General features: G+C 37.7%; 1 protein-coding gene across 1 annotated transcript in view; it reads left to right on the plus strand.

The window, feature by feature from the left end:
• Positions 1–26,985, plus strand: part of MDFIC2 (MyoD family inhibitor domain containing 2) — a 128,734-nt gene that overhangs the window by 59,028 nt on the left and 42,721 nt on the right. Inside the window, exon 5 of the mRNA XM_086682476.1 lies at positions 21,913–21,951. Coding sequence (XP_086538602.1) covers positions 21,913–21,951 — 39 coding nt within the window. The remainder of the gene's footprint in view (positions 1–21,912; positions 21,952–26,985) is intronic.

A 26,985-nucleotide genomic window follows, 5' to 3' on the forward strand; every position in this document is an offset into this window, starting at 1 on the left:
TAATTCCAATATGGTGTCTTGGTAAGAACATGTGAAGATACAGAGACACAGAAGGAGAATGCCATGTGATAACAAGGACAGAGATTGGAGCTATGCATCTGCAATCCAAGGAGCACCAAAGATGACAAACCACTAGAATCTAGAAGAAGCAAGTTTCAGAGGAAGCAGGGCTCTTCCAACATCATTATTTTGGGTTTCCAGCCACCAGAACTGTGATATAGTCAATCTCTTTTGTTTTATGTCACCTAGTTTGTGATACATTTTTAAGGGCAACCACAGGAAACTAATACGGGAACCCACTGATACAGACCATACACATAGAGCTTTCAGGGTTCAAAGATGATTGGAAAAGAGTAGAAAGGGAATCTAGAGGGAACCATAAAATATATCCAGCAGACAGGGTAATATAGAAAGACCTTCTTAGCTTTAATTTCTGAGACAGATGTGAATAAAGCAGACAGGTCCTGCCATTCAAGAATTTCTTTACTACTTCTCCTTTTTTCATGTTTATTTATTTTGAGAGAAAGAGATAGAGAAAGTGAGAGAGAGGTGGGGAGGGAGGGGCAGAGAGAGGAGGAGAGAGAAAATCCCAAGCAGGCTCCGCACTGTCAGTGCAGAGCCTGACGCAGGGCTTGATCCCATGAACCGTGAGATCATGAACTGAGCCCAAATCAAGAGTCAGATGCTTAACTGACTGAGCCACAGAAGCACCCCTTTACTACTCCTACCACAACCTGGACCTGAGCGCAAGATTTGACTCATTACTTTCAACTGGTAAATGTCAGTTTTCTTCAAAGATAATGCAAAATTCCAGCCCTTACTCTTCCCTTAACGTTGCCAGCCTTGACTACGAATAGAATACATTCTGGCAAATGGCTAGACTTGGGGCTGTAGACCCGGATAAAGAGCCACATGATAAAAGGCCTTGTCTTCCATAAAAGGTTGGATCTTCCATCTTAGGATGGATATAAAATGGGATATAAAATGAGAGCTCCTGGGAGCCATAGGATAATTTTCAGCAGGAAATGACCTAATACCTACATGCTCTTGATCTAGTTTGTTGGCAGTAACTTCGGGATCTTTTGCTATTTTACCTTTTGCAACTTTCTTTAAATCTTGAGTTGTTTCTCAGCTTTACATTTCAATTTTCATTACAAAAGTGACAAGTTCACTGTTAGAATATGCCCAAAAATTTTTTTAAGAAAAAAAAAAATCAACTACAGCTACCCAGTGGCAGCATTTTTATGTGCTTCCTTGTAATTTTCCATTTTATTGGATAAATAACATTGTATTTCTAGTTTCCTGTTTTTCTATTGATGACTGTTTAATAACTTTAAAGTGTTCGGTATTTAAAACGGGCTTAAATGCACACTCATACATAAATATTTAACTGAACAGTTTCTTCTTATTTTCTATAAATTTCCAGTAGCTCAGAGTTGGGTTAGAGCATATGAGTATTTTAAAAGATTGTGCCAATCAGTACTCTGCGTCTGCACACAACAGAAATACAAAATTGCTAACTTTAAAATGAGACTCTACTGGCGCTTATGACTGGATACTCTAGAGCATGGTCTAGAGTTATGGTTGCATCTAGAGTGTGTGTGCGTATGTGTGTCTATGTTTATATGTGTTGTGTGTGTTCTCAAAGAACTTTCTTTGAAAGTACGTAAGAACTTTTCTTTGAGAATATGTAAGTTCTGTGAATATTTAATATTTAAAAATTTTTTTCCATAGATGAGTTGCCTTTTTATTTTCTTAATGGTGTCTTCCAAAGAGAAGACAGTTTTAATTGTATCACAATTAAAGTGTGATTTATTCACACAAATAAGTGTGATTTATTCATTGTACTTATAATTCATGCTTTTGGTGTCTTAAGAAATCTTTGCAGGGGTGCCTGGGTGGCTCAGTCGGTTAAGGGTCCAACTTCGGCTCAGGTCATGATCTCACGGTCCGTGACTTTAAGCCCTGTGTTGGGCTCTGTGCTGATAGCTCAGAGCCTGGAGCCTGTTTCAGATTCTGTGTCTCCCTCTTTCACTCTCCTCCCCTGCTCATGCTTTGTCTCTCTCTTCTCACAAAATAAATAAATGTTAAAAAAAAAAAAGAAATCTTTGCATACCCTGATGTTCGAGCTGCAAAAGTGTGCCATCTATGATTTATTCTAGACAATGACAGTTTCTGCATTTATAACTATATCTATAACAAATTTGAGGCTAGTTTTTTTGTGTATCATTTGAGATGAAAAGTTGGGATTTATTTAATCTGTCCATATGAATATCCAGATATTGTAGTACCAATTGTTGAAAAGACTCACCATTTCACTCATTGCATTACCCTGGCATCTTTGTCAAAAATCAACCATTTTTGTCAAAAATCAACCATTTAGTAGGCTTCAGTATAAAGGTCTTACACATACATCCTTAAATTTATTTCTCAGTATTTCATGGTTTTTGATGCTATTGTAAGTGACATTTTCTTCACATTTATTTTTCAATTTCCCTCATTCCCTCTCCTTTTCTTCCTCCTTTCTTCTTTCCATCTTACAACTCTGCCTGTCTGTGATTATTTTTTTTCATTGACTTCTGCCACAAATTGATGGTCTTCAAGAGCAAATATGGCCACTGAAAGCCCTAAGCCTATTCCCCTAAAGTTCATCATCCAAAGAGAAGAGGTTATTCCCTGTTATCTCTATCAATAAATTCCCAAAGAAGTGTCCTCAAAGAGCCCTGATAAAAAGTGGTAAGAATTTGGGAAGAGTTTGCCAAAGAAACCTCTTCTCAATATTGATGGAGGGTGCTGGGAAGACAAAAATCATAGGTAATGAGGTTCTCCACAATAATCATGACATATGTTATCGAATTACTTTCTAGAAAAGTTATGCTGGTTTACCCTTTCATAAACACCGTACAAATATTCTCTTTCCTCTTTCATAATCTATGCCCTACGATGTTTATTTTCACCATGAAATCTCTAAATTTTAGAGTACATACCAGCTATTTTCCCCTCCACCGATGTTGCCTTCTTATTTACTTAACCCACAATTTCCTTGGGTTTCACAGAAGGGACAAGCTTTAATCCATTTCCCAAGGAAATGAAAGCATCTGCGAAAATCCCAGTATCCATCTAAAGAAGTTTATTTAAGCTTCTAGTTGTTAACAAAGGGGAAATAGTCTATCGACTTTGAATTGCAATAGCATATTAGGATATTAAACATGTTAGCAGCTCTTAACTTGAAAGCAAATGATTAATGGGGTAATGTCTCACAGTCAGAATAAACTAAAAGACCAATAATGTCATTGGACCCTTTTCATTGCTTCTTCATACTTCTAAAAAAGAAGGGACATATCCTACAAATTTAGGCTTTCCTGTACAACGCATTATTTAATTTATGGGTGGAAGAGGCAGTGACGTAGGTTTTCCAATATCGTATTAATTTCTTTAAAGTCACCTGAGTTCGAATATACAACCCTTAGAAGAACTAACTGAACAATTGGGTCCCAAGATCCAAGAGTTAATATACTTCCCTAAATTATAATTGGAATCATAAGCTTTGAATAGTTACAACTTACAGTCCACATTCCATCTTAAAGAAACCTTAGAAATCAGTTTATACAAGAGAACATCATAGGAAGGGTTGATAAGGAGGCCAAACCATGCCTTTCAAAGAACCAGTACACTTCTGTATGTCCCAGAAAACTTGTCACATAGATACACATTATCTCGATTTGTATAAAGTGGTTTTATTTTTACTAGCAACAATTTATAAGATAATTAAGGTTTTAAGGTTTCCATCTTAATTACTAGGACCCATTTTATTTTGTTTTATGTTACTTATTATTTTTTTAATATGAAATTTATTGTCAAATTGGTTTCCATACAGCACCCAGTGCTCCTCCCAACAGATGCCCTCCTCAATACCCATCACCCACCCTCCCCACCCTCCCACCCCCCCATCAACCCTCAGACTGTTCTCAGTTTTTAAGGCTCTTAAAAACTAGGACCCATTTTAAAGAGTTTCCTTATCATGGAGAAATTAACAGATAAAACTCTTTGACCTGGCTGCTTCCCGACCCATTACTTAGATTACTTAGATCCTGTCCCATTACTGAATTCTCAATACATTATTACTATTTGTACTGAAAATAAATTGGGGGTGGTATTATGACATCTGTAAATTAGCTCCATTTTCATGGAGTCAGAAAAGGGGGGACTTCCTGATTCTAAAGAATGCATTTTTAAAATTTCACTAATTGTCCAGGCAGTAAAGTTTCGTTTTCTTCATAAAATGTCCAGGATCTACAAATTCCATATAACCAAGGTGCTAGCACACTTCCCAAAGTGACAGAGGCTTCCATCAACGGATGTGCATTGTTCCCTAATTCCCAGTGTGAATTCAGAGGGTACAAAAAGAGTTGAGGAATAGGACACTTGGATGGTCACAAATCACAGAAACAGTACGTTCCTGCCCTATCTGCTTGTTATGAACCAAATGTCAAGAACAGCCCACACTCATTTTTGGTCCTTTTATTTGTGTAGTTGTGATGCCTTATACAATTACAAAATATTTCTCATAGTTTTGTTTCACAAAGAAAAATGAGCAGTCATTAATATAATCTATTGTTTTTAACATTTATTTACTTTTGAGATACAAGAGAGACAGAGTGTGAACCGCGAAGGGGCAGAGAGAGAGGAGAGAGAATCTGAAGCAGGCTCCAGGCTTCGAACAGTCAGCACAGAGCCTGATGCAGGGCTCAAACCCACATCATGACCTGAGACATCATGACCTGACATCATGACCTGAGCTGAAGTCGGATACTTAACTGACTGAGCCATCCAGGCACCCCAATATAATCTATGTTTAATCTTATAGTTTACTAATACTTTAAATTCCTTTTACTCTTCTTTGTAATGACCTCTCTCAAAATGACTTCCATGCCACCAAAGGACCAGAATAATTGAAGATCTCAGTGCTCACTATTTTGATTAATTGAACTGTGTGCCTTTAACTAGTCCCTCACCTTTCCATGCATGTCTCTCTTCTTCAAGCTAGTTCCCCATTCATTCCGAAAACTATTACTATAGAGGTGCCTGACTGGTCCAGCTGGTTAAGCTTCCGACTTCCGCTCGGGTCATGACCTCATAGTTTGTGCGTTCAAGCCCTACGTCTGGCTCTGTGCTGACAGCTCAGAGCCTGGAGCCTGCTTCGGATTCTGTGTCTCCCTCTCTCTCTGTCCCTTCCCTGCTTGCCTTGTGTCCCTCTCTATCTCTTAAAAGTGAATAAACGTTAAAAAATTTTTTTAAGTATATTACTATAACCCTACAGGAAATAATCTATGTTTTAAGTCTATTACTGGTCGAATGCACAAGAATATTATGAAAACATTAAAGAGAAATGTTAAAGTGGGAAAAAATAGAGACCAGTGCCTATAATAACCTCTAATTTTTTAAATAAAAATGGAGAATGTTACATATGCATAAATCATGCATAGAAGAATATGGAAAATCAATCACAGTTTAACTACTACTAATGACTGGACATCCCCATTGAGGCAGAGTGGATGAGAGATGACAGGACTCCTAATTTCATTTTAGAATCTCAAGATTTTTGATCACTGATTTCAAAGAAGAAAATTGCTTTTCACTTTTTGATTTTTAAGTGCACTACCTCTGCCCCTTCACCATTAGGGAAAATGGACTTTTATTTATTGTTCCAAAGCCTTCTAAGTGAAAACTAATTTTCCCCAATGTTTCGCGGAAGGAAAGCCCAAAAAAGTCTATTTGTCCTTTTATATCCTGTGTATCTAAGGTGGATTATGTTATTTCCATTCATACTCACATCTGTTTATAATAATGTAAAACTTGCATAAACCAAAATAATAATTTAGAATAATTGCACAGATTGCATAAAAATAAGCAATTTTAGAATGCCTGGGATTGAGCGTTTTTTCTTCAGATTCTTTTAAATAGTCATAAAATATGACTTTAATATATCCATTAAATTCAACAGAATTCAAATAAAGAATTTACAGCTGTTAAAATCATGCAATTTGACACTAATGTTTTATCATTACTATTTAGCATATAATTTTTTTTAACCAAAACTAGGTTTTGTTATGTACAATTGCCACGAAAATGTAATATTCTGAAAAGGATATTAAAAATATAAGTCTGTCTACTAAACACCTGTTATGTGAATCAGACTCTACAGATTAATCTTATTCCTGCATTGTTAACCTCTTTTTTATTCTCTGGAACTACTACTATTATACCAATGATCAGAATAGAAATTCTCCTCGATTTTGTTTTGTTTTGTCTTTGGACATGATTTTGGATTTTTAATATATTTAATTATTGTTATCTCCTGGAGCAGAAATTCTTTTTTCTTTTAGGTATATGTTTTGCACGAGTTGCAACCCCTTCTCTAAATGGGTTATAGCATATGCTGGTTGAAGGTTTTATGTTATCTTGCTCTTTTTCATTTATTTTTTTTCTCCTTAGCACTCACAACAATCTGAAATACTCTTCAGTTTACATATTTACCTTCTTTTATGGTATATTTCATGAACTAGGATATTAATTCCATGAAGATTTTTGTTTGTCTTATTTATTATCGTATCCACAGAATCTGTAATAGTTCCTGGTACACAGTGGGTATCCAAAAAAAATTTTTTTTTGAATAAACAAAAGGCAATACAGTGCCTGTATGACAAAACCAGCTGGAGCCCAATGGCTACCTCTTACAAATGGGGCACATGTTCTCCAGTTTACCATGGATGTCCCACTCCTATTACCTGGCCCACTTTATTGACTTATGTTCTTTTCCTGGCTTTGCTTAACTTTTGAGATTGTAACTCTTGAATCATACTTCTAACCTATTACTCTCCAACCTATCATAAGTGAACTACTTAACTTAATAATCCATTTGAAAGATATTATTATAATAGCTTATATTATCAGCCAAGACTTGCCCCCCACTCCCATAACCCATTAAGAAAAGGTCATGTATCGATTCACGAGAGGTTTATGGAACACTGGTATGCCCCACCATACCCCAGCGGTAAATCACAGCATGGGATATATATATGTTAAGCCTATGTGATATATTGGGTAAGAGTTCTACCCAGACTATGTATCTCCACTTCATAAATTATTTTAGGTTTGTAAAAACATTGTATTTTGTTCTATTTCACCAAGTAACAGTTTTGGGCACTGATCAATTACACATGACGCATAGTTTATTGAAGCTTTTCAAACCTATATATGCTAAAGTCAAACGGTATCCTCAAAGCTAGCATAGAGCCAAAAGACTTCATCAAGAACAATGGAGATGTCTTCCTTTAGATCAGCTCCTTCTCACCTATGCAGAATGTGATGTTTTGAAAACACTGATTAAGGAACCAGAACTGGGCCCACTGTATCAGTCAGATATTGTCATAATAATATTGCATAACAAACCACCCAAAAATTTCAAGGGCAGATGACAAAGAGAATTTATGTCTGGTGCAAGCAAGATATGCAGTATCTTTTTATTTTTTTTTTTTTTATTTTTTAGTGTTTATTTATTTTTCGCAGAAAGAATTCGAGTGGGGGTGGGGCAGAGAGAGAGGGAGACAGAGAATCCTAAGCAGGCTCTTCACTATCAGTGCAAAGCCCAACAAGGGACTCAAATGCACTAACCAAGGGATCACGACCTGAGCCAAAGTCAGACACTCAACCAATTGAGTCACCCAGGTGCCCCAAGATATGGAAGTCAGCTGCAGCTGGGTTCATCTAGGCTGGGTGCAGAAGGGCTCAGGTCAAAGTTACAGAATGGGTTCAGGTCTGCTCCACAGGTCTCTCATCATCCTTGGACCAACAACTATTTAGGCATGATATTCTCAATGCAAAAGGTAGGAGCTCCTATTTGCAAGTACACTGCTCTTATTATAGTCTTCATCTTGGCCAAGTGGTGAGACAACACTAAATTCTCCAAACAGAAGCAGGGATGTATACTCCACCCAACAAAAGCCAGAGCAAGGGCCTGCAGAGAAAATGCTATTTGAGGGAGTGAAAAGTTTTGAGAAATCAATCAATCTAATATATCAACTATTATATAAAAGTAGACAGGACCTGATGTGTCTATATTCTCAGGCCTCAGTATGCAGAGTCAGATCAAATTAAATGCTGGTGGCGCCCTTAGCAAGGCAAGTAAGAGGGTTTGTCTTATTTACTATTGTACCCACAGAACCGATAACAGTTCCTGGCACACAGTAGGTGTATCAACATTGTATCAACATTGGCTGGGAAGACTGAAGACTGCCGGTGAATCACTTCACCCCTGGACATTAAGTTCTAAGAACTCAGGTCGTAGAGCTGGCACTCTCCAAAGCCCAGGCCTCTCAAAATCCTGAGACAGCAATAACCACAGAGCCTGAGGAATCATTTGGTCTCCAGAGACGTGGGCAGAAACCACCTTTTTGCAATTTCTCTAATGGAATCACAATCAACCATGAGGTTGTTGTGGAATAAGTCTCCCCTGGGTATTACAAGTTTGGCCTAATGAATACAATTCAATAGCACCACAGCATAGTCTCTATGTCTTTCCGGCAAGGTGCTTAAATGGTGATTTCACCAAATATTACTTTTAATCAAACCACATTGGGACAGGTCATTATTTTTTAGTTTATCTTTCTCTAGATTAAACTTTACAGAAGATCACTTTTTCAGCCAAACATGCTATATAGTTTTGATATAACCTTCTTATTATTTGACAGTCGGCCCATTAAACCTAGCTTCCTCTGCAAAGAACTGCGTGCTGAAGAAGAAATGCATATGTTTATGTCAATAAATCCAAAGGGAACACAGTATTTTCTTGGTCCCAAACTGCAAGATGCTTCCAGGACAAACGAAGAATTGCCAGTGGAAACTCTGGATATTGGTATTTGGAGTGTAGTGGGGAAGCTGGAAATTTTTGTGAAATCAAAACATACAGTAATTTAAAATTGCACACATTCACAGAACAAACCTTTGCCAAACTGGCTGCTCAGAGACTATTTTTCCACCCAAATAGTTTAATGGCTTTTAAGTATTAGTTGAAAATATTTACCACCAAGTTGAAGGAATGTCCCAGAATTGATTGAATTTGGTTGGAAAACATTTTGAGTTTTTTTTTCCAAAGATTCATTATGAAGAAAAAACAATGTTTTCTTGTCAATAACAATAAAACCTGAAACAGGCTGTGACTTCTTTTCAATGACCTGAAAACTGTCACTGACCTCAATAAAATTACAAGGAATGTATACATCATGGACTAAGCAGAATTAATAAATGAGAAAGATTTGGGGCATTAGCTACACAAGATGAGAAGAATTAAGAGACCCAACTGAAGAAGTTGCAAGAAAGTGCTAAAACTTCAAATCGCTCAAAATATGTATTGAACAGAGGAAATTAACCAGCAACAAATTGGAGGGAAAAATCCCTTGGCTTAAAAAACGAAATAGAAGAAGGGACATAAAATTTGCAGAACCTAATCATTCCCTTTGTTTAAAAACAATAATTTAAGAATAAAAGAAAAAAAACCAAAGCCAGAAGTTCTGTCTTGACTTTCAAATGAAATAGTTCAACATTAGCTGGACTAGTAGATCTAATTATGTGCTATAACATAAGCCACTTGGTGTACTGTTCTTTTTTTTTTTTTTTTTTTTTTTTTTTTTGCCAGAAAAACACTCCAGCCCCCTCAGGAATGTTTTTCATTAGAGTTAGCAAATAAAGGAATTTTAGTTCTTTATTTTATGACCACTGGCATCGGTGGTTACAATTTAAATAACTACCGTATCTTAGCAACTCTAATCTTAACAAAATAAATACAGCAAGGAGCAAACAGGCTTCATGCCACACTAGTGTCTCATCAACATCCAAAAAAGGGAAAGGGGGAAATAAACGGAGGATGACTCTCATCGTGCTGGTACTCTGGGCTTGGCAGCTTTCCGGTGGCCAAAAACATTACATTTCTTTCCATTTTCACAGCAGGGGCACCTGCAGTGATACTTTTTTTTTTTTTTTTAATTCACTTAGACCTACAGGGGCAGGCATGAAAGAGAGAGAGGATAGGGTGATTAATCAAAAAAGAAAGATGTAAAGGGAAAAATTGAAACCTAATTATTTTCTTCCCCCTTTTCTTTTGGGACATGGTTGTCACAACAATGGTCGCATCTGGTAGTCGTCTCCTACAATGCATCTAAACCAATGCTCATACTTGGGCAACATGATAAGTTCCTTCCCTTAAACACGAAAGGCTGATGTAGCAACAAATTATGACTAAAATAAGAAAGAAGTCTTTCAATAAATCTTGAGTGAGTGAATGAATGAAACCTGTTCTGTTCTTTCAAACCGGGTAGGAAATATCAAAGACACAAAGCTTTTGAAACCACTTCCTGCCTAAAGTGTGGCTGATGTAAATTAAACCCTTGTTCTATTTGTCTTTTTTTTTTTTTTAATTTTTTTTTTCAACGTTTATTTATTTTTGGGACAGGGAGAGACAGAGCATGAACGGGGGAGGGTCAGAGAGAGAGGGAGACAGAGAATCGGAAACAGGCTCCAGGCTCTGAGCCATCAGCCCAGAGCCTGACGCGGGGCTCGAACTCACGGACCACAAGATCGTGACCTGGCTGAAGTCGGACGCTTAACCGACTGCGCCACCCAGGCACCCCAAACCCTTGTTCTATTTGATCTAACCACACACAGCAGTCTGAAGTCAACCTGAGGCTATGCATTTTACAGAGAAGATCAGGAACTCTGTGGTTTGATGGGCTTGAAGAGGGACCTCCATACCATGATTTTCTAGCTATGTGAACTTCTAACAGTACATTTAACATTTCTGGTATTCAGTTTCTTCTTTAGCCAAATGGGATAAAACTCCACAGGGGGAAAAAAAAACATGACTGTGATGTTGTCCCCTGGCATAATATATGTAAAACTACCTAGTCCATTTCCTTATAAGTTGATTTATCATCCAAAAAGTTAATTCACTTTCTTTCTCTTGATTTTCTTTCATCTGAGTCATAGAGGTTACCATCAGCAAACATATCACAAATGGCACCCAACTCAGTACAATCCTGTTTTATTTTAGCCAGGTTTATCACCACTCTCCAGAATGTTCAGCTATTGAATACTTTGATTCATTAACTTTTGAATTTGTTACATCCTACCCATCTCTAATTACAAACTGACACATCACTTAAGCTTTCATTACCTCTTGCCTGGACTATTGATTGTAAGAGCCTAAACATTGTTCTTCTAACCTAATCTTGTCCCTTCCAATCTGCTGCCAGGATTCCCTTTCTAAATTTGACCATTTTCCTGCTTTAAATTCTCCTTTTTATGACGCTCAAGACCTGCAAGTTCTGAGTTATGCCTCTTTCTCGAGTCCTGTTTTCTGGAATTCTTACTACACTGAACCTTACTCTTGTTTCCAGGAGAAACAAGTTGTCTCCTTTTGATGCTGCTTCCTAAGTCAAAACTCTGGTACACAAAATGGTTTTTGTAACTTTTTTGGCCAGTTGATAAATTCTTTCTGAACCAAATTCAAGCATTATCTCCCTAGTGAAGACACTCTTGCAATTGCATTATAAGGTTGATAACATTCTGTGTCAGACCATGTCTGTATAAGATTCTGTCTTTTATAAATTTTTTTTAACGTTTATTTATTTTTGAGACAGAGAGAGACACAGCATGAACGGGGGAGGGGCAGAGAGAGAGGGAGACACAGAATGAGAAGCAGGCTCCAGGCTCTGAGCCATCAGCCCAGAGCCCGACGCGGGGCTCGAACTCACGGACCGCGAGATTGTGACCTGAGCTGAAGTCGGGCGCTCAACCGACTAAGCCACCCAGGCGCCCCTAAGATTCTATGTCTTTAGCATACTTCATTACAATATGCTGCAATCATTTGCTTCCTTGTATATCTTCCCCATTAGGCCATGAGTCAAAGAGTCCTGAGATCATGAGGTACCTGGCTGGCTTAGTCGCTAGAGCATGTGACTCTTGATCTTGGAGTTGTGAGTTTGAGCCCCACATTGGATGTAGAGATTACTTACAAAATAAGTAAAAATTAAAAATTGAAAAAACAACAACAAAGAGTCCTGAGGTCAGAGAGATGGTTTAGAATTCCCATTATCTGGGGGAAAAAGTGCCTGACTATAGAAGATGCTTAATAAATGTTAGTCCATCTCCTCCATCAGTCTTCTCCCTAGGCTTTAAGTAATAAAAAGATGGGTTTAATTGGCTTCTTTGGACTTTTAGTTTGATTATCTTAACTTTATTAATGTAATGTCTAAGCTAATCTTAAAAAAAGAGTAAGCTTCCCTGCAACACACACACACACACACACACACACACACACACACACACACACCAGAAACTTACACTGAAAAAAAAAAAAAACAACCCAGAGATTTGATGTTATTTTTGTGCTTGATGAATACCTCTGGTTTCCGCTTTCCCGATAACCATAATCCTATTCCGTGTGTTTGTAATCTTGAATTGTCTTTAAGGATCTATCTCACTCTGCTTCTTGTTACCCTTACTGTACGCCTCTCTCACTTTATACTGTATTTCTTTAGGAAATATCCATAGCACGTTTACAATAAAAACAAAATCAATAATAATGATGATAGGGATGAAAAGACTTACTGTTTGCTATTAAAGCATCATAAAATTTAAAATTTTAAAAGAGATATAATGTTACAATTTTAACACAACAGAGTTGCACCTTGGGTCTATGCTTCCAAAGTTCAGTACCTAAGATAAAAATTCTATATACTTAAAGTCCTCTGAGAAAATTCTTAACTCCTTCCTATAATAGATAATATACATTCCACAATAAAGAATAGATATGAAGTGCACAAGAGTATACTTAAATATCTTAAGTTTAATGTTTCTATAATACACCTTTCCTGGTGGGGTTAAAAACATACCTCACTAATTCTCCCCATCTCCAGGAGAATGACCATTAACCATCCAGACCTAATCTAGTCCCATCCTTGTAAGAAATACTGCCAGAGAAATACTGCCTGGACCTCACTGCTGTATCAGTATGACATTTCACGCTGTGTATGTTGAAGAATATCTCAAAATAGAAATTAAGATGTAGAGAGAAAATTATCATTAAGTCTGAAAAGGAGGAAAAGGAGAGAAGGTTAGAAGAAAGGAGAGAAAATAAATTCAATGGTCAGAGAATAAATTTATTGAAGCAATATGGATTGAGCTCCTACCGTCTGCTTGGGATCATAATTTGTTCTCAGGAAAATAAATTTTAAAGTATTGTTTATCCTTTATGGGCAGTCAAGGAGACAGATAGGCATGCAGCAATTATTATGATATATCCTGAGCCTTATATTGTTCAAACGTATTCTTTCCAGGAACTATACTCACAGCTTTTAGCAAAGTCATGTCTGAATCTAATATTATGAATTACTATTCTGTAAGGAGGAGAAGAGTTTTACAAAATTTTAAGTTGGTGAGTTTAAGAATAACAAAAAGATAAAAGGCTATTTTTTTCTCTAAAAACTTTCTTTACCCCAATTATAAAACACTTTCTGAAGAGTACACAAAGCCCTGTTTTTATAGTTAGGCTTGCCAGATTAAATAGAGAACGCCTCGCTCAATTTACATTTCATATAAATAAGGCAAATGTTTAAAATATTAAGTATGTACTACATACTGCATGGGACATACTTCTACAAAAACTTATGCACTGTTTGCCTGAAATTCAAATTTAACTGAGCATCCTGTAATTTTATTTGTTAAATCTGATAACCCTATATTTAGGGGTGCCCATCCAGTCATCAGGCTCTTCCCTCTCAGTTTACTGTGTGTGGTTTTAACGGAAACAATGGATCCCACGGTGATACAAAGCAGCCTACTTGCCCTTGTGTTTACAACAGCACTGTTTTTCAACTATGCAGATTCAGACAACTATGTTCCCTGCTTACTTTCCTAAACTGCTTCTGGTTTGTCACACAGGTAACAAAGCGTGACCTTTATCCTTTTCTTCTTCCTGAAGAAAACAAATTTTCTAGAGGGGTAAAAATTTCAAAAATTAAAAATGACTATGAACTACTCCAGAATCCTAAGCCTGTCAATGCTTTGTGCTTTTAAACAGTTGCCATGGTTTACCCCAGAAGCATCTGCATATTTCTGTGGGTTTTTTCACGGTGTGTAGTGAACTTTGATATCTTTGGGGAATAAAAGAAGTCTTTATCTACACATATATATTTAACAATGCAAGTTATTGTTATATAAATGTAGGCTGTTGTCAATTTCAGCTCCCTGCCATATCAGAAGAACAAAGCAGACAGGAGGAGCAAGGAGATGATCTAATATGCCTACGCTAATAACAAAGCCAGTGTCCTAAATTGGCAATGGCAGCCCTCTTCTGCGGAGATTGTTTTTAACACCAGCAGTAGACATTTAAAAAAAATTGGATGGTGACAGGAAGAGTACATTTTAAATTGTCAACCTTCATGATGTCCTTTTGAAGAATAGCAATTACATAACTCAGGGAGCTTTATTTTGCATTTGAAAAAAATATATATATAAAGCAGTTTGCAGTGTTATGCAAGACTCCATATTCAGAATTCTTTGTGGAAATCAAAGTTACTTTTTCTTTACTATCATCTTTTGTCCTTTTATTACTCAATTGTTAGTTAAGGTTGAAATCAATATTAAGTATTAGTACAAAATTAAAACTGTTTTCCAGTTAATTTATTAATAAATTCACTTGAAGAAGCTGTCAGCCATATGGCATTTCTTAATCATATTTGAGGTCCAGTTTGTAATTTTCTCAGGGTCACCCACCTTTCTTCATCTCTATGGTATTAAACGAGTTTGCTAATAATATTGTAAAATGTTGTGAAAGTTTTAAGTTGCATCCTCTTAAGCCGTGAGAGAAAAATGTTATGCAAAAGTAATTTTATATCACTAAAATGTCATTTGGTCTTTTTTTTCTAATTCTCTTCTTCTTTTGAAATAATTTTAGCAAAAAAAAAAAAAAAACTCTTAGAAAAATACAGACTTAATACCAAGAGAAACGTATTGCAAGTACCCTAAATAGTTAATGTATTTTCTAAATGAATGATTTAAAATAGCTATTAAAGGAGAGGAAATGAGCTTAGGTTTCTAGTAATGACTTCTCCTCTTCAAAATGAAATCTGTAAATCCCTGATTGCAATTCCAAATCCCCAAAGGACCAACAGTTCTGGGACCAGGGCTCACTGGCTTTATGTCTAATAGCACCAGATAAGTAGCATGATTTTTATATATGTAATTTGGGAGAATATTCAGAATTTATAGACCTGGAGACAATTTATGAATGAATTTCCTTTTTAAAGTACATTATTCTAAAAATCAACTTTTCCACCCAAATGGTAAGCAGAGCACATAGGAATGTGAGAGGCATGGATATATACGTACAGAGACATATGTATATGTATTTATATATGCATGCACACACATGCACAAAATATAAGTAGCATCTTATTCATAAGAGCATAATGATTCAGGCTGTGATTGTTAATAAAAATGCATTTCTAACCATCAACTTTGAGTCTATTATTCTAAGTTAATTGCATTTGCCCTAAAGAGACTTACAGCTGGCTGCCAGCCTGTTTGTGTCAGTTCCATTTTATCCATCAGTCAATCTTGTCTTGTTATATCCCATATATTGATCAAATAGACTTGTTAGCATACCTCCACCGCTTTCACAGCATTTAAAAAACTAAAGAATAATCTCAGTACGATTATCAGATGAGTGTGACTACTTCATCCGTTTGCGTGTTATCTTCATCGCAATTTCAGTGGCAAATAGATGCCCTTTGGAGAGGCCCATAAGACTGCCATTAAAGTACAACAGAGGCAACACTCTAGGAGGCACTGAGAAAAACTGAAACAAGAGTTAAATGCGTAAGTCTCCACTGCAGTGGTGAGTGGCATCCAGCTTTTCAGGGGGAACAGAGGTTACTCCTCGTGGTAAACATGAATTCTCTACCGGAGTGCATCACAGAGGAGAAAGCATCTTGTTAAAATTCGTCCTCCGAAGAGGTGTATTATTAGGTGGTAAAGTGGATTAAAGAAATAAATGGGCACCATGTTCCCGTTTGCACCAAAGAAAACCAGGGAGGGGGACGGAAGAGCAGAGAGGTTAGGGTAGAAAAGTAGTTAAGGTGGAAAATCTGAGAAGAATTAGAATCTTCCCTATGTGAGTCAAGTTGCTTAGAGGGGAGATAAAAGGCATCACAGGGTGAGGAGATAATTAGCAGATCAGAAGCAAAGCAGTTAAAAGGTGACCCTTACCTCCTCTGTTACTCAGTCTAAGAAACTATAGACAATTATTACAGTATTTTCTCCAGGGATGTGTGATACAGTTCCTCCAAATATCCTCCAAGATACAAAGCTCTCTCGGCATTGTCATTGCGTTGCTTGAGTTCAGTGCTTTTTATGGAAAATCCTTTACATCACGCCAGCCTTGTCTTTCAACCTTGCTTTAGATCAGTGATTCTCAAGTGGGGTGATTTCACACCCCCCCACAGGGGACATTAGGAACACATGGAGGCATTGGGGGAAGGTGCTACAGGCATCTGGGGGGTGGAGGCCAGGGACGCTGCTACAGAGCCCACCCTGCACAGGGCGGTCCCCCACAACCCAGAATGATCCTGCCCCAAATGACAATAGTGCTGAAGTTAAGAAACCCTGCTTTCTCGATGGATGACTGAAATGTACTTAAAGCTAAAAAACAAAACTACATCACAGTTCAGCAGCAGTGCGGTGAGTAGGATTTAAGCAACTCTGAGAAGGCACAGAGCAGGAGAGCCGCCGCACAAAGAATTTCACACTTGCCTATTAAATAATACAATTCATTACCTAGACCCCAGGAACAGTTGAGCAAAATGCAACCCCAATTTTGAGCAGAACAAAGAAAAATGAAAATCATTGCCTGATAGAAGACATTTCAAAGACCTCCAAGACAAACCAACTGAAAAATCCCCCATAAAAAGACTCAGCAAGAAAATTGTGTCACAGTCCCTAATCCTCAACAGACCTTAACAAGATGCTCATGAGCCAAAGACTCATGTCTGCAGAAGACAAAAGACAGAGGAAGCAATGCGGTCTAGGGAAGGATTATCATTAAGAGGCAGGAGAAAGATAAAACAGATTCCTCAACCTTACAATTAGGATTCCTAAAAATAATAACCAGAAACGTGCTAGAAACCGTGTCACGATAACTGTTATAGCTTTCTGCTCCTGGGGAAATTAATATTTAGGTGAGGTCTGGAGCAATGTTTTTAAAACCTTTATTTCTGATGGATGCTTTTTTACCCCACCTGACCAGACACTCCTGTCACCAAACCACTCCCTGGCACAGATGGCCAAGACATTTGCTTTTTCAAATACTCCATATTTCCACAGCCACCCACCAGACAAAAATTAGATTACCAATGCTTGTGTAAACTTTCCAAGCTCTGACACAATAAGATTCCAGGAAATGTACATGCACAGCTAAAAGCAGCATTATACATAATGCACTGTAATTCCAACAGACAAGTTGCTATCTTCGATAGATATACACATTTTCCATGCCAAACACATGAACGTCAATACATTTTTCTCAAGTTAAAATGGAAACCATTTAACAGATATAATGGGCACAATGAATTTCATTTTGCATTACTAATGAAGCAGCAGCGAAGGAGGGAAGCTTTGGCAAGGATTGCAATGGGACCAAGAAAAACAGGAAACAACTTAGAAGCTGTCATTGGTGTCCAAGTTATTGCCCCAAAGCATGGTCATGGAACCCAGGGGATACTGAAATTTCATATTCTCAAAAATATAATTCCACCTAAACAAATTTTCTGCTTACGGGGGAAAAAGGTTTAAAAAATGGACAGAATAGTTGGCTGCATTTATGCAAAAAGACCCAGAGAGCGTCCCCTGGTATTTTTCCCTCCATTCCCGAAGAGATGTTACACTCTATTCAGGAGTATAAAGGAGATGCATATCCCACAAGACGCTTTTTCCTCACTGTTATAAAAATGTCAAAAACAGCAATATACATCATTGGCTCTTACCTGTATCTCAAGTCTTACTGGCATCTTACTTTATGAAGTCATTGCACACGGAAGGTTTGTGTGTGTGTGCTATCTACTAGATTTAGGTAATAAACTCTAAAGCCCTAAACAAATGTTATTATGCAGTTTAGAAGGAAGGTTTTGAGCCCAGGGTTATTGGAATCAGGCAAACCTCAATTCTAGGCCCATCGCCACGGCTTATGAACTGAGTGAGCTTGGGTAACTGACTCGGGCAAAGTTTCGGTTTTTCCATCTGTAAAATGGGTACACGTTCCCCATGTTAATCATTTTTAAGAAGGAAGAAATGGGCCATGTGGGTAAAGCATTAGGTATCTTAATGTCTAGCGGCAGGAGGGACATGACTCAATACCCCAACCTCTCCTGGGTTCAAATCCTGCTACCACAGCTGTCTGGCTCTGTGAGTTTTGGTTAGTCAGCCACACTAAATCTCAGTTTCCTCATCTCTGAAACGAGGATAGGAATAGTAACAATTACTTCTAGGATTGTTATGAGGACTGAAATCATAAAAATAAAGGGCTTTGCAGTTCCTTATATAAAGCTCATTACATTTTAATCATAATCATTCTTCCCCTCTTATTTACAAAGGGGATAGAAACATCTCTGGTATTAGGCTCCTACATAATTGGGGAAAGTATCTCAAAATGTAAACGCATATACAGAGAAAGACTTGGAAAGAAACCAACTGGAAGGCGAGGCTGAGACTGTCTCCATTATGTTTGTCATGAGTTCCAGCAGTGATTTGCTTTTCCTGGATTTTATTTTTGCCTTTAGAAAACAAAAACACATCTCTCCACTGGAAAAGTGGAACACGACAATATTCAGGAATATCAGACTGAGCACTGTTTCCAAACTATCCCCACTCCCAGCAACTGATGACTTGTTTCCATTAATGTATCATGTGGCACCTCAACTAAATACAGAAGGCAATACCTTCACAGTCCCATGGCTAAAAACGTTGTGACAGCAAATTGGTTTCGAAGCATAAAGAACAGTGGACACACAAAAAAGTGAAGAACATCTTTGGCTGTGAAAGGTCAAGATGAGTTAGTAAGCTATTAACTTGGCTCATTTTTCAAACTTTAACGAGAAATATTCAGTGTTTCCACACTACTTATCAAGATCCTAATTCTGTCATCTTTCAGGCCTAGATTACTGAAATTTTTAGAACACCACTTAATATCTTAATTGTTAAATTACAGGGGGGTGCCCTGGAGGATGAAAATAACTCCACCTTTTAGCTTGTTTCCATCTTCCCAGGCAGAATCAACTTTTCAAAATGAAGGGCTTCTAAGGTGCACCATGTTTAGCCAGATGAAAGATAAACCAGATTGGCATGACAGTCAGCAATGGAAAGACAAACAAATTAAGTACTTATAATTAAAGCTGGAGGAATAAAAGAATTCACACTTTCTTAGAGCTATTATTTCAGACAGTCTGGTGTCAGAATTAAAAGCCAACCAGTGCATCTGTTTATATTGCCAAGGATTTTCACAGAAAGAAGGGCTAGGAAACACATATTTTTTAATTAGGGTCCAAATTCCAAAGAACACCAAAAAAATAGTATGTCAAAAATATATGTTCTTGTGATTTGTATTGTTCAATGTCTAAACAAAGACAAAAAAATTATGTTTCTTCCTTCTCCTTCATGAACACAAGTGAAAGAATAAAAAAAAAAAAGTAATTCTGTTGCTTTGGCCACAGACTCCTTTTTCTGGTATCCTTCTTGCTTCTGGCTTAACTACTGCTTTTCTTTCCCAGGATGAAATAATATAGGAAAAGCCGACTAAGGAAGGCTTCATTCACACAGAAGGTTCACCAGGATGGCTGGGTTACCAAGACTTAAAAGCTGAGTTACAATGGCCACCTAAAATGACCGTTTTACACTTTAAAGTACATCTTTTATTTTAAAATTTTGAGTTAGCTCTTTGCTTATGTTGAGCTTTGAGTGAAAAGAAAGCCCTCTTTAAAAATCTCTGTTCATGTATAGAACATCGTAATACTCGAATCTATCACTCACCTATTTGGACCTCTCACCCGGTAAATTGGAAGCGTTTCAAATCCTCTTGGTCAATTGGAAAAAAAGAAATCAAAATATAGCATAGTATTCTGTATACTAAAGTTAAAAGACTTCATTCCCTCATATATTTATTCAACAATAATTATTGATCATCTTAATTTGCTATGTACTGGCTCACTGTTGGGAAATACCGAGTCGAACAAGACAGCACTACATCTAGCATATCATCATAACACTACGATGGTCCAATCTCTAACAGATGGACCACTAGGGTGGTCCAGTCTCTAACACAAGATATACAGCCTTCTGGAGAAACATTTACCTGTAAAAGGGGGCCGACATAGACTTGAGAGATAATTGGCCCTTATCTTTTCCTTGATGGAAGAGGAAACTAAGATATGGAAAGCTTGAGTCACATAATCATGGCGCTTTTTAGTGGAAAAATCACAGGACTGGAATTCACGTGTTCAAACTCAAATCTCATGCTCTTTCTGTATCAATATACTTCACCCCCAAAATGACCGCTTTCCCCAAAACAATAATACGAAGCCATAAATGTCAAGACAGTGGACTAAAAGTTGGAAATGTGCTTTGAGAAGAGAGAACAGTCAGTAACCATCCTAATTTTATGGCATTACAGATGGTGGAGAAGGATGGTTTAGAAGTCATACCCAAATGGATTCTAATCTTACATCTATTAAACTAACCAGCCAGGGCACACTGGGCAAGACTGGAACTCTGAGAGTCATTTGGATTTTTAAAAAGTTTTCAAATCGGGATAACGATGTTTACATGAAAGGAATAAATTCCATGAGACAGTGGAATTGAGTAGGTAGTCAATATAGATAAGTTCCTGTCTCCCTCTTCTCACCGACGTAAATTGAATAAAACTGATAAAAGACCAGGTCAGCAGAATCCACATTTCAGTTTTTTGATTTCTAACCAGTCATTTTAGCATACGATCCAGCCTCCAATTTTAAGCCATTTTTGTAGATCATTTTTGGCATACCTTCACAAAATTAAACATTTCCATTCTGTGAACATTTTGGGAGTTAGAAAGCAGAGACTAAACAATTAAATTTAGAGAATTTCATCACCATACATCCTCTAAAAAGAGATGGGAAGAAAATAGAGTCAGAAGAAATATTTAAAATTAATTAAACCTTCTATGTAATTTTCTGAGTCTCTCTCCATTATAGGGCATACAAATTCAACTAGCTTAGGTAAAAGGAATTTGGACACTCACTTATCTAGGATATCCAGGAGTAGACAAGCTTCAGGAATAAGGAAATCAATGGACCCAAATGATGAATTAAGTGTCCTGTCTTTACCTTCTTTTCTCAGCCATTTGACCCTTGTTTTGGCTTTACTCTCAGACTTCCTACCCATGGCGGGGAAGTGAGCTTCCGTCAATCACAAGGCAATATTATCTTTCCACCTCACAAGAGAGGAGTCAAGCCTCACTCCTGGCATGCTTACCTCAAGTTGGAGGGATCATCCTCATTGGTACAAGCTGAGTCTCATAACCATCCCACAACAAACTGCTACGGGTAGCCAATGGAGAACTAGGGTTACCATGTTTCTGTGCACGGAGCCGGGGTGGGCAAGGCCATTCTACTCAAGCTACATGCAGGTCCTCCATTGAAAGATAGGGTTCTCTTTCCTGAAAAAGAAAACGGGGGTGGGGAAGGATCTTGGAAAGGCAAAAACAAAGCAAAATAACAACAGCAAACAATGGATACCCAGGTGAATCATTCTTTTTAACTTCTTTGCTTTTAGGATTATCCAGCTCACGTCAAAATCCTCTTGGAGACCCTGGTAGGTTCATCCCTATTTCTTTGTAACAGATTCCTATACTGACTGGTGGGTACTTTGGATACAACATGACAGGGGAAGAAGTCCATCTTTGTTCCTGTCCATGACACAGTTGACACAGCATCGGCATGCACATCATCAAATATCGACATTAGTCAAGGCACAGAGACATGTTTTTCCCTTGAGGGTGCTTACAGCCTATCTATGCATACATATTAGACAACAAAAGTTAAAAATCATGTATTTGTTTATGCAAGACAGAGATTCAGAATATACCATACACGGAGAGAACCCTATGTTTAGCTTTGTGGGCGTATAAAAACCTCAGTCTCTGTCCTCAAAATTGGGGAATCTGTTAAAAATATCACTTTAATCTGAAGTTAGCACAGAGGACTCCAAGTACAAGTTAACATTTGAACTGGGTTTAGAGGATAAGTAGAAGTTTCACTGTAAGAAATAGGAAAAGAGGCACGCACAAAGAGGCCAAAAGAGGACAAGTTTGGAACGTGTTTTCCCATTTAGGTAAAAGATCATGCATCTGAAAGGGATGAACAATAAACATCAAGGTAGCTTTTAAGAATTCACCAACAGGCGCACCTGGGTGGCTTAGTCGGTTAGCATCCGACTTCAGCTCAGGTCGTGATCTCACGGTCTGTGAGTTCGAGCCCCATGTCAGGCTCTGTGCTGAAAGCTCAGAGCCTGGAGCCTGCTTCCAGTTCTGTGTCTCCCTCTCTCTCTGCCCCTCCCCTGCTCATGCTCTGTCTCTCTCTGTCTCAAAAATAAATAAAAATATTTTAAAAAATTAAAAAAAATTTTTAAAAAAGAATTCACCAGCAAAATCTGCGTAAACATGTTACGGAGCTTCAGTATGCGGCAAGACTGTGCACTTGACTTCTAGGAAGAGGCAGATCTGAAGGAGCACTCCCTCCAAGATGTATTAATAAGGGGAACATTCCAGGGGCGCCTGGGTGGCTCAGTCGGGTAAGCGTCTGACTTCAGCTCAGGTCATGATCTCACGGTTTGTGGGTTTGAGCCCCACGTTGGGCGCTGTGCTGACAGCTTGGAGCCTGGAGCCGGCTTCGGATTCTGGGTGTCCCTCTCTCTCTGTTCCTCCCCCCGCTTGTGCTCTCTATCTCAAAAAGAAATGAACATTAAATTTTTAAAAAAAAAATAAGGGCAACATTCCAGTTTCACACTAATAAATACAGTAACGTGCATTTATGTAAGTAAAAGTCAAACGTACATTTGTTCATGAATGTAAGCAAAAGGTCTCTAAAAGAGTTTTCCTAAACTGATGATAGGAATCACCTCTGTTAAGAATAGTAAGAATGGGGGCCCCTGGGTGGCGCAGTCGGTTAAGCGTCCGACTTCAGCCAGGTCATGATCTCGCGGTCCGGGAGTTCGAGCCCCGCGTCAGGCTCTGGGCTGATGGCTCAGAGCCTGGAGCCTGTTTCCGATTCTGTGACTCCCTCTCTCTCTGCCCCTCCCCCATTCATGCTCTGTCTCTCTCTGTCCCAAAAATAAATAAACGTTGAAAAAAAAAATTTTTTTTAAAAAAGAATAGTAAGAATGGGCAAGCATCAGTGGTGAAGTAGGGATTCTGCTTTTAACTTTACACTTCTGTGTTGCTTAAGTTTTTTTTTTTACAATAAAAATTTATCTACATGTTGCTTGCATAATAAATATATACTGTTTCATAAAAGAAAGTTTTCTATTCAAATAAGGGTCAAATTACTAGCAGGCTAAGGTATCTGGTCTTTAAAAAATTAACGTTATTATTTTTTTGTTTCAATGGGCAGGTAGCTAATAACTTGAGGAACTGATTAGGAAGAATAATATTTTGCAGGTGGCATTATCTTAGAGCCCATAAGCAAATAAGGATGTAGAGCTCTTTGGAAGTTGTTAAAATATATAATACATATTCTCTGTATGTGTGTATGTATGTGTGTATATATATATATATATATATATATACATATAAATTAAATGTACAGGTCAGACATATATATATACACACACACACATATATATTATATATATATAATATATATATATATAACGTATACATTCACCTATATATATATATATATATGTATATAAATTAAATGTACAGGTAAGACATATATATTTTATACAGGCGGCTATTTTAAATGTGCATGTATAATAAATAAGTAGATAAGAGTAAATATATAATGTATATATGAATGAACACCAAGAGAAGGAAAGAAGACTGTTTTTTTAAACATAGGGATTTAAAGCATCAAAGACATGTCTTAAGCATATTCTTTTGGGAGTTATCTTCAAGACAGCAAATCTGGATCTGGGGTCACAGTGAGCTGAGTCTGATTTCAGTTTAGATTTGGTGGTGATCTACATGAAGAAGATGGTTGAATAAATGAATGAAGTTAAAATATCCTCAGGGATTAAATGAGGTCAGCAAAGGAAAGGGGGAAGAGAACTGAACCCAAGGCTTTGGGAAAGATCATCCGTTAAGAGCAGGGGAACAATTCATTTGCTCACTCATTCACAACTAATATTTTTGAGGTTTTGAGGACAGAAAGGAGAAGAAAGCAGCATGGAGACTGCCCATAGGGAGTTTATAGCCACTGGAATGAATGCAAATACTAACATTAATGGAGGCTTTACTGCCTCTGCAAGGGCACGAAGCAGCACATCAACCTTTAGAACAACATTACTGTTACCTCCTTTCAAAGTACGAAGAAAGGGGCACTTTGTCCTAAGTCGTACAGCTCTGAAGTGTCAGGGACTTGATCTGAACCCTCCACCACAAACCATAAACACAGGAACCACTGCTTCCAAAAATGTGGTCAGTCAAGTGTCACAGAAGAAGCATCACAATAAGAGGAAAACCAGAACTCTGTTAAAGACAAAGATGAGTTTCATTTACATGGGGATGAAAATGAATTGTGAGGGACAAGAGAATGAATGCATAATAAAGTACTGTGTGTCAAGGACTTCTCTGAGGAAACAGACGGAAAAATTAATGCGAGAAGGATCTGGGACTATGGTACATCTAGGCACGCATGCAGAGGGAGGAAGGAGGCAATAGAGTGAAATTCAAAATACAGGGAAGGGGAATAATGTGGATAAAGACATGTCTTGTGTATGGTGAAGAAATAAGGACGCGGGGCGCCTGGGCGGCGCAGTCGGTTGAGCGTCCGACTTCAGCCAGGTCACGATCTCGCGGTCCTTGAGTTCGAGCCCCGCGTCAGGCTCTGGGCTGATGGCTCGGAGCCTGGAGCCTGCTTCCGATTCTGTGTCTCCCTCTCTCTCTCTGCCCCTCCCCCGTTCATGCTCTGTCTCTCTCTGTCCCAAAAATAAATAAACGTTGAAAAAAAATATATAAAAAAAAAAAAAAAAAAAAAGAAATAAGGACGCATCTCCTGGACGTATGCATTCACCTTTAAAAGGAGGAGGGCCTCTTCTCTGACAGGGTATGGAAAATGTAAAGGAACAGACAGATACTTCAGTTAAATAGAATCACAGGAAACTGTAACAATAAGATCTTATATATATATATATATATTTTGTGGAGGGGGGGTGTTTTCTCATTTTTAAATGTTTTTTTTTTATTTTTTTTAATTTTTAGTATTTATTTAAGAATAAGTGACAGGGGCGCCGGCAGGGGCTCAGTTGGTTGAGCATCCGACCGTCTCAGGTCACGATCTCACGGTTCGTGGGTCCGAGCCCCGTGTTGGGCTCTGTGCGGACAGCTCAGAGCCTGAAGCCTGCTTCGGATTCTGGGTCTCCCCTCTCTCTGTGCCCCTCTCCCGCTCATGCTCTGTCTCTCTCTGTCTCTCAAAAGTGAATAAAGATTAAAAAAAATTTAAAAAAAAAGAATAAGTGACATACAACACTGCATTAGTTTCAGGTACACAACACAGTGATTCTATATTTACATACACTACAAATTTGTTACAATATTTTTTACTATATTTCCTAGGCTGTACATTTCATTGACATGTCTAACTGGAAGATGGTACTTCTTAATTCATTTCACCTATTTTATCCATCCTGAATACTCTCATGCCCTGTGGCATCAGTTTGTTGTCTGTATCTATGAGCCTGTTTCTGTTTTGTTTTATTTGTTACTTTCTTCAGTTTAAATTCCACATCTAAGTAAAATCATATGGTGTTTGTCTTCCCTGACTTATTTCATACAGCATAATACCCTCTAGGTCCATCCATGTTGTTGCAAGTGGCAAGATTTTATTCTTTTGTATGGCCAAGTAATATTCCATCCATGGAATATCTTCTTTATCCAGTCATCGACTGATGGATATTTAGGCTGTTTCCACATCTTGGCTATTGCAAATAACATTGTGATAATCATAGAGGCACGTTATCTTTTCAAATTAGTGTTTTCAGGGTTTTTTTGTTGTTGTTGCGTAAATACATACAAGAAGCTGGATTGTATAGTTGTTCTATTTTTAATTTTTTTAGGAACTTCCATACTGTTTTCCTTTGGACTGCACTAATTTACATTCTTAGTCGAAGGACAAAAGGGTTATCTTTCCTCCACGTCCTTGCCAACGTTTGTTATTTCTTGTCTTTTTGATAAGAGCCATTTTAACATTTGTGATAAAAACTCTCAGCAAAGTGGGTATGGGAAGAATGTACCTCAACATAATAAAGGCCATGTAAGTAAGACAAACCCACAGCTAACATCACATTCAATGGTGAACAGCTGAAAGCTTTTCCGAAGTGGTATCTCATTGCAGTTCGATTCGCATTTCCCTGAGGGTAATGCCGAGCCTATTTTCACGTGCCTGTTGGCGATCTGTACGTCTTTGGAAAAATGTCTAGTCAGGTCCTCTGTCTGCTTTTAAATTGGATTGTTTGTTCTTTTGATATTGAATTATACGGGTTCTTTACATATCTTGGATGTTAACCCTTCATTGGATATATCATTTGCAAATGTCCTCTTCCGTTCAGTAGGTTGCCTTTCGTTTTGTTAATGGTTTTCTCTGCTGTGCAAAAGGTTTTTTTGTTTTGTTTTGTTTTTTGTTTTTGTTT

The sequence above is a fragment of the Puma concolor genome, chromosome A2 (genome assembly GCF_028749965.1).
Source record: "Puma concolor isolate L17-30 chromosome A2, mPumCon1.1.hap2, whole genome shotgun sequence".
Lineage (NCBI taxonomy): Eukaryota > Metazoa > Chordata > Mammalia > Carnivora > Felidae > Puma > Puma concolor.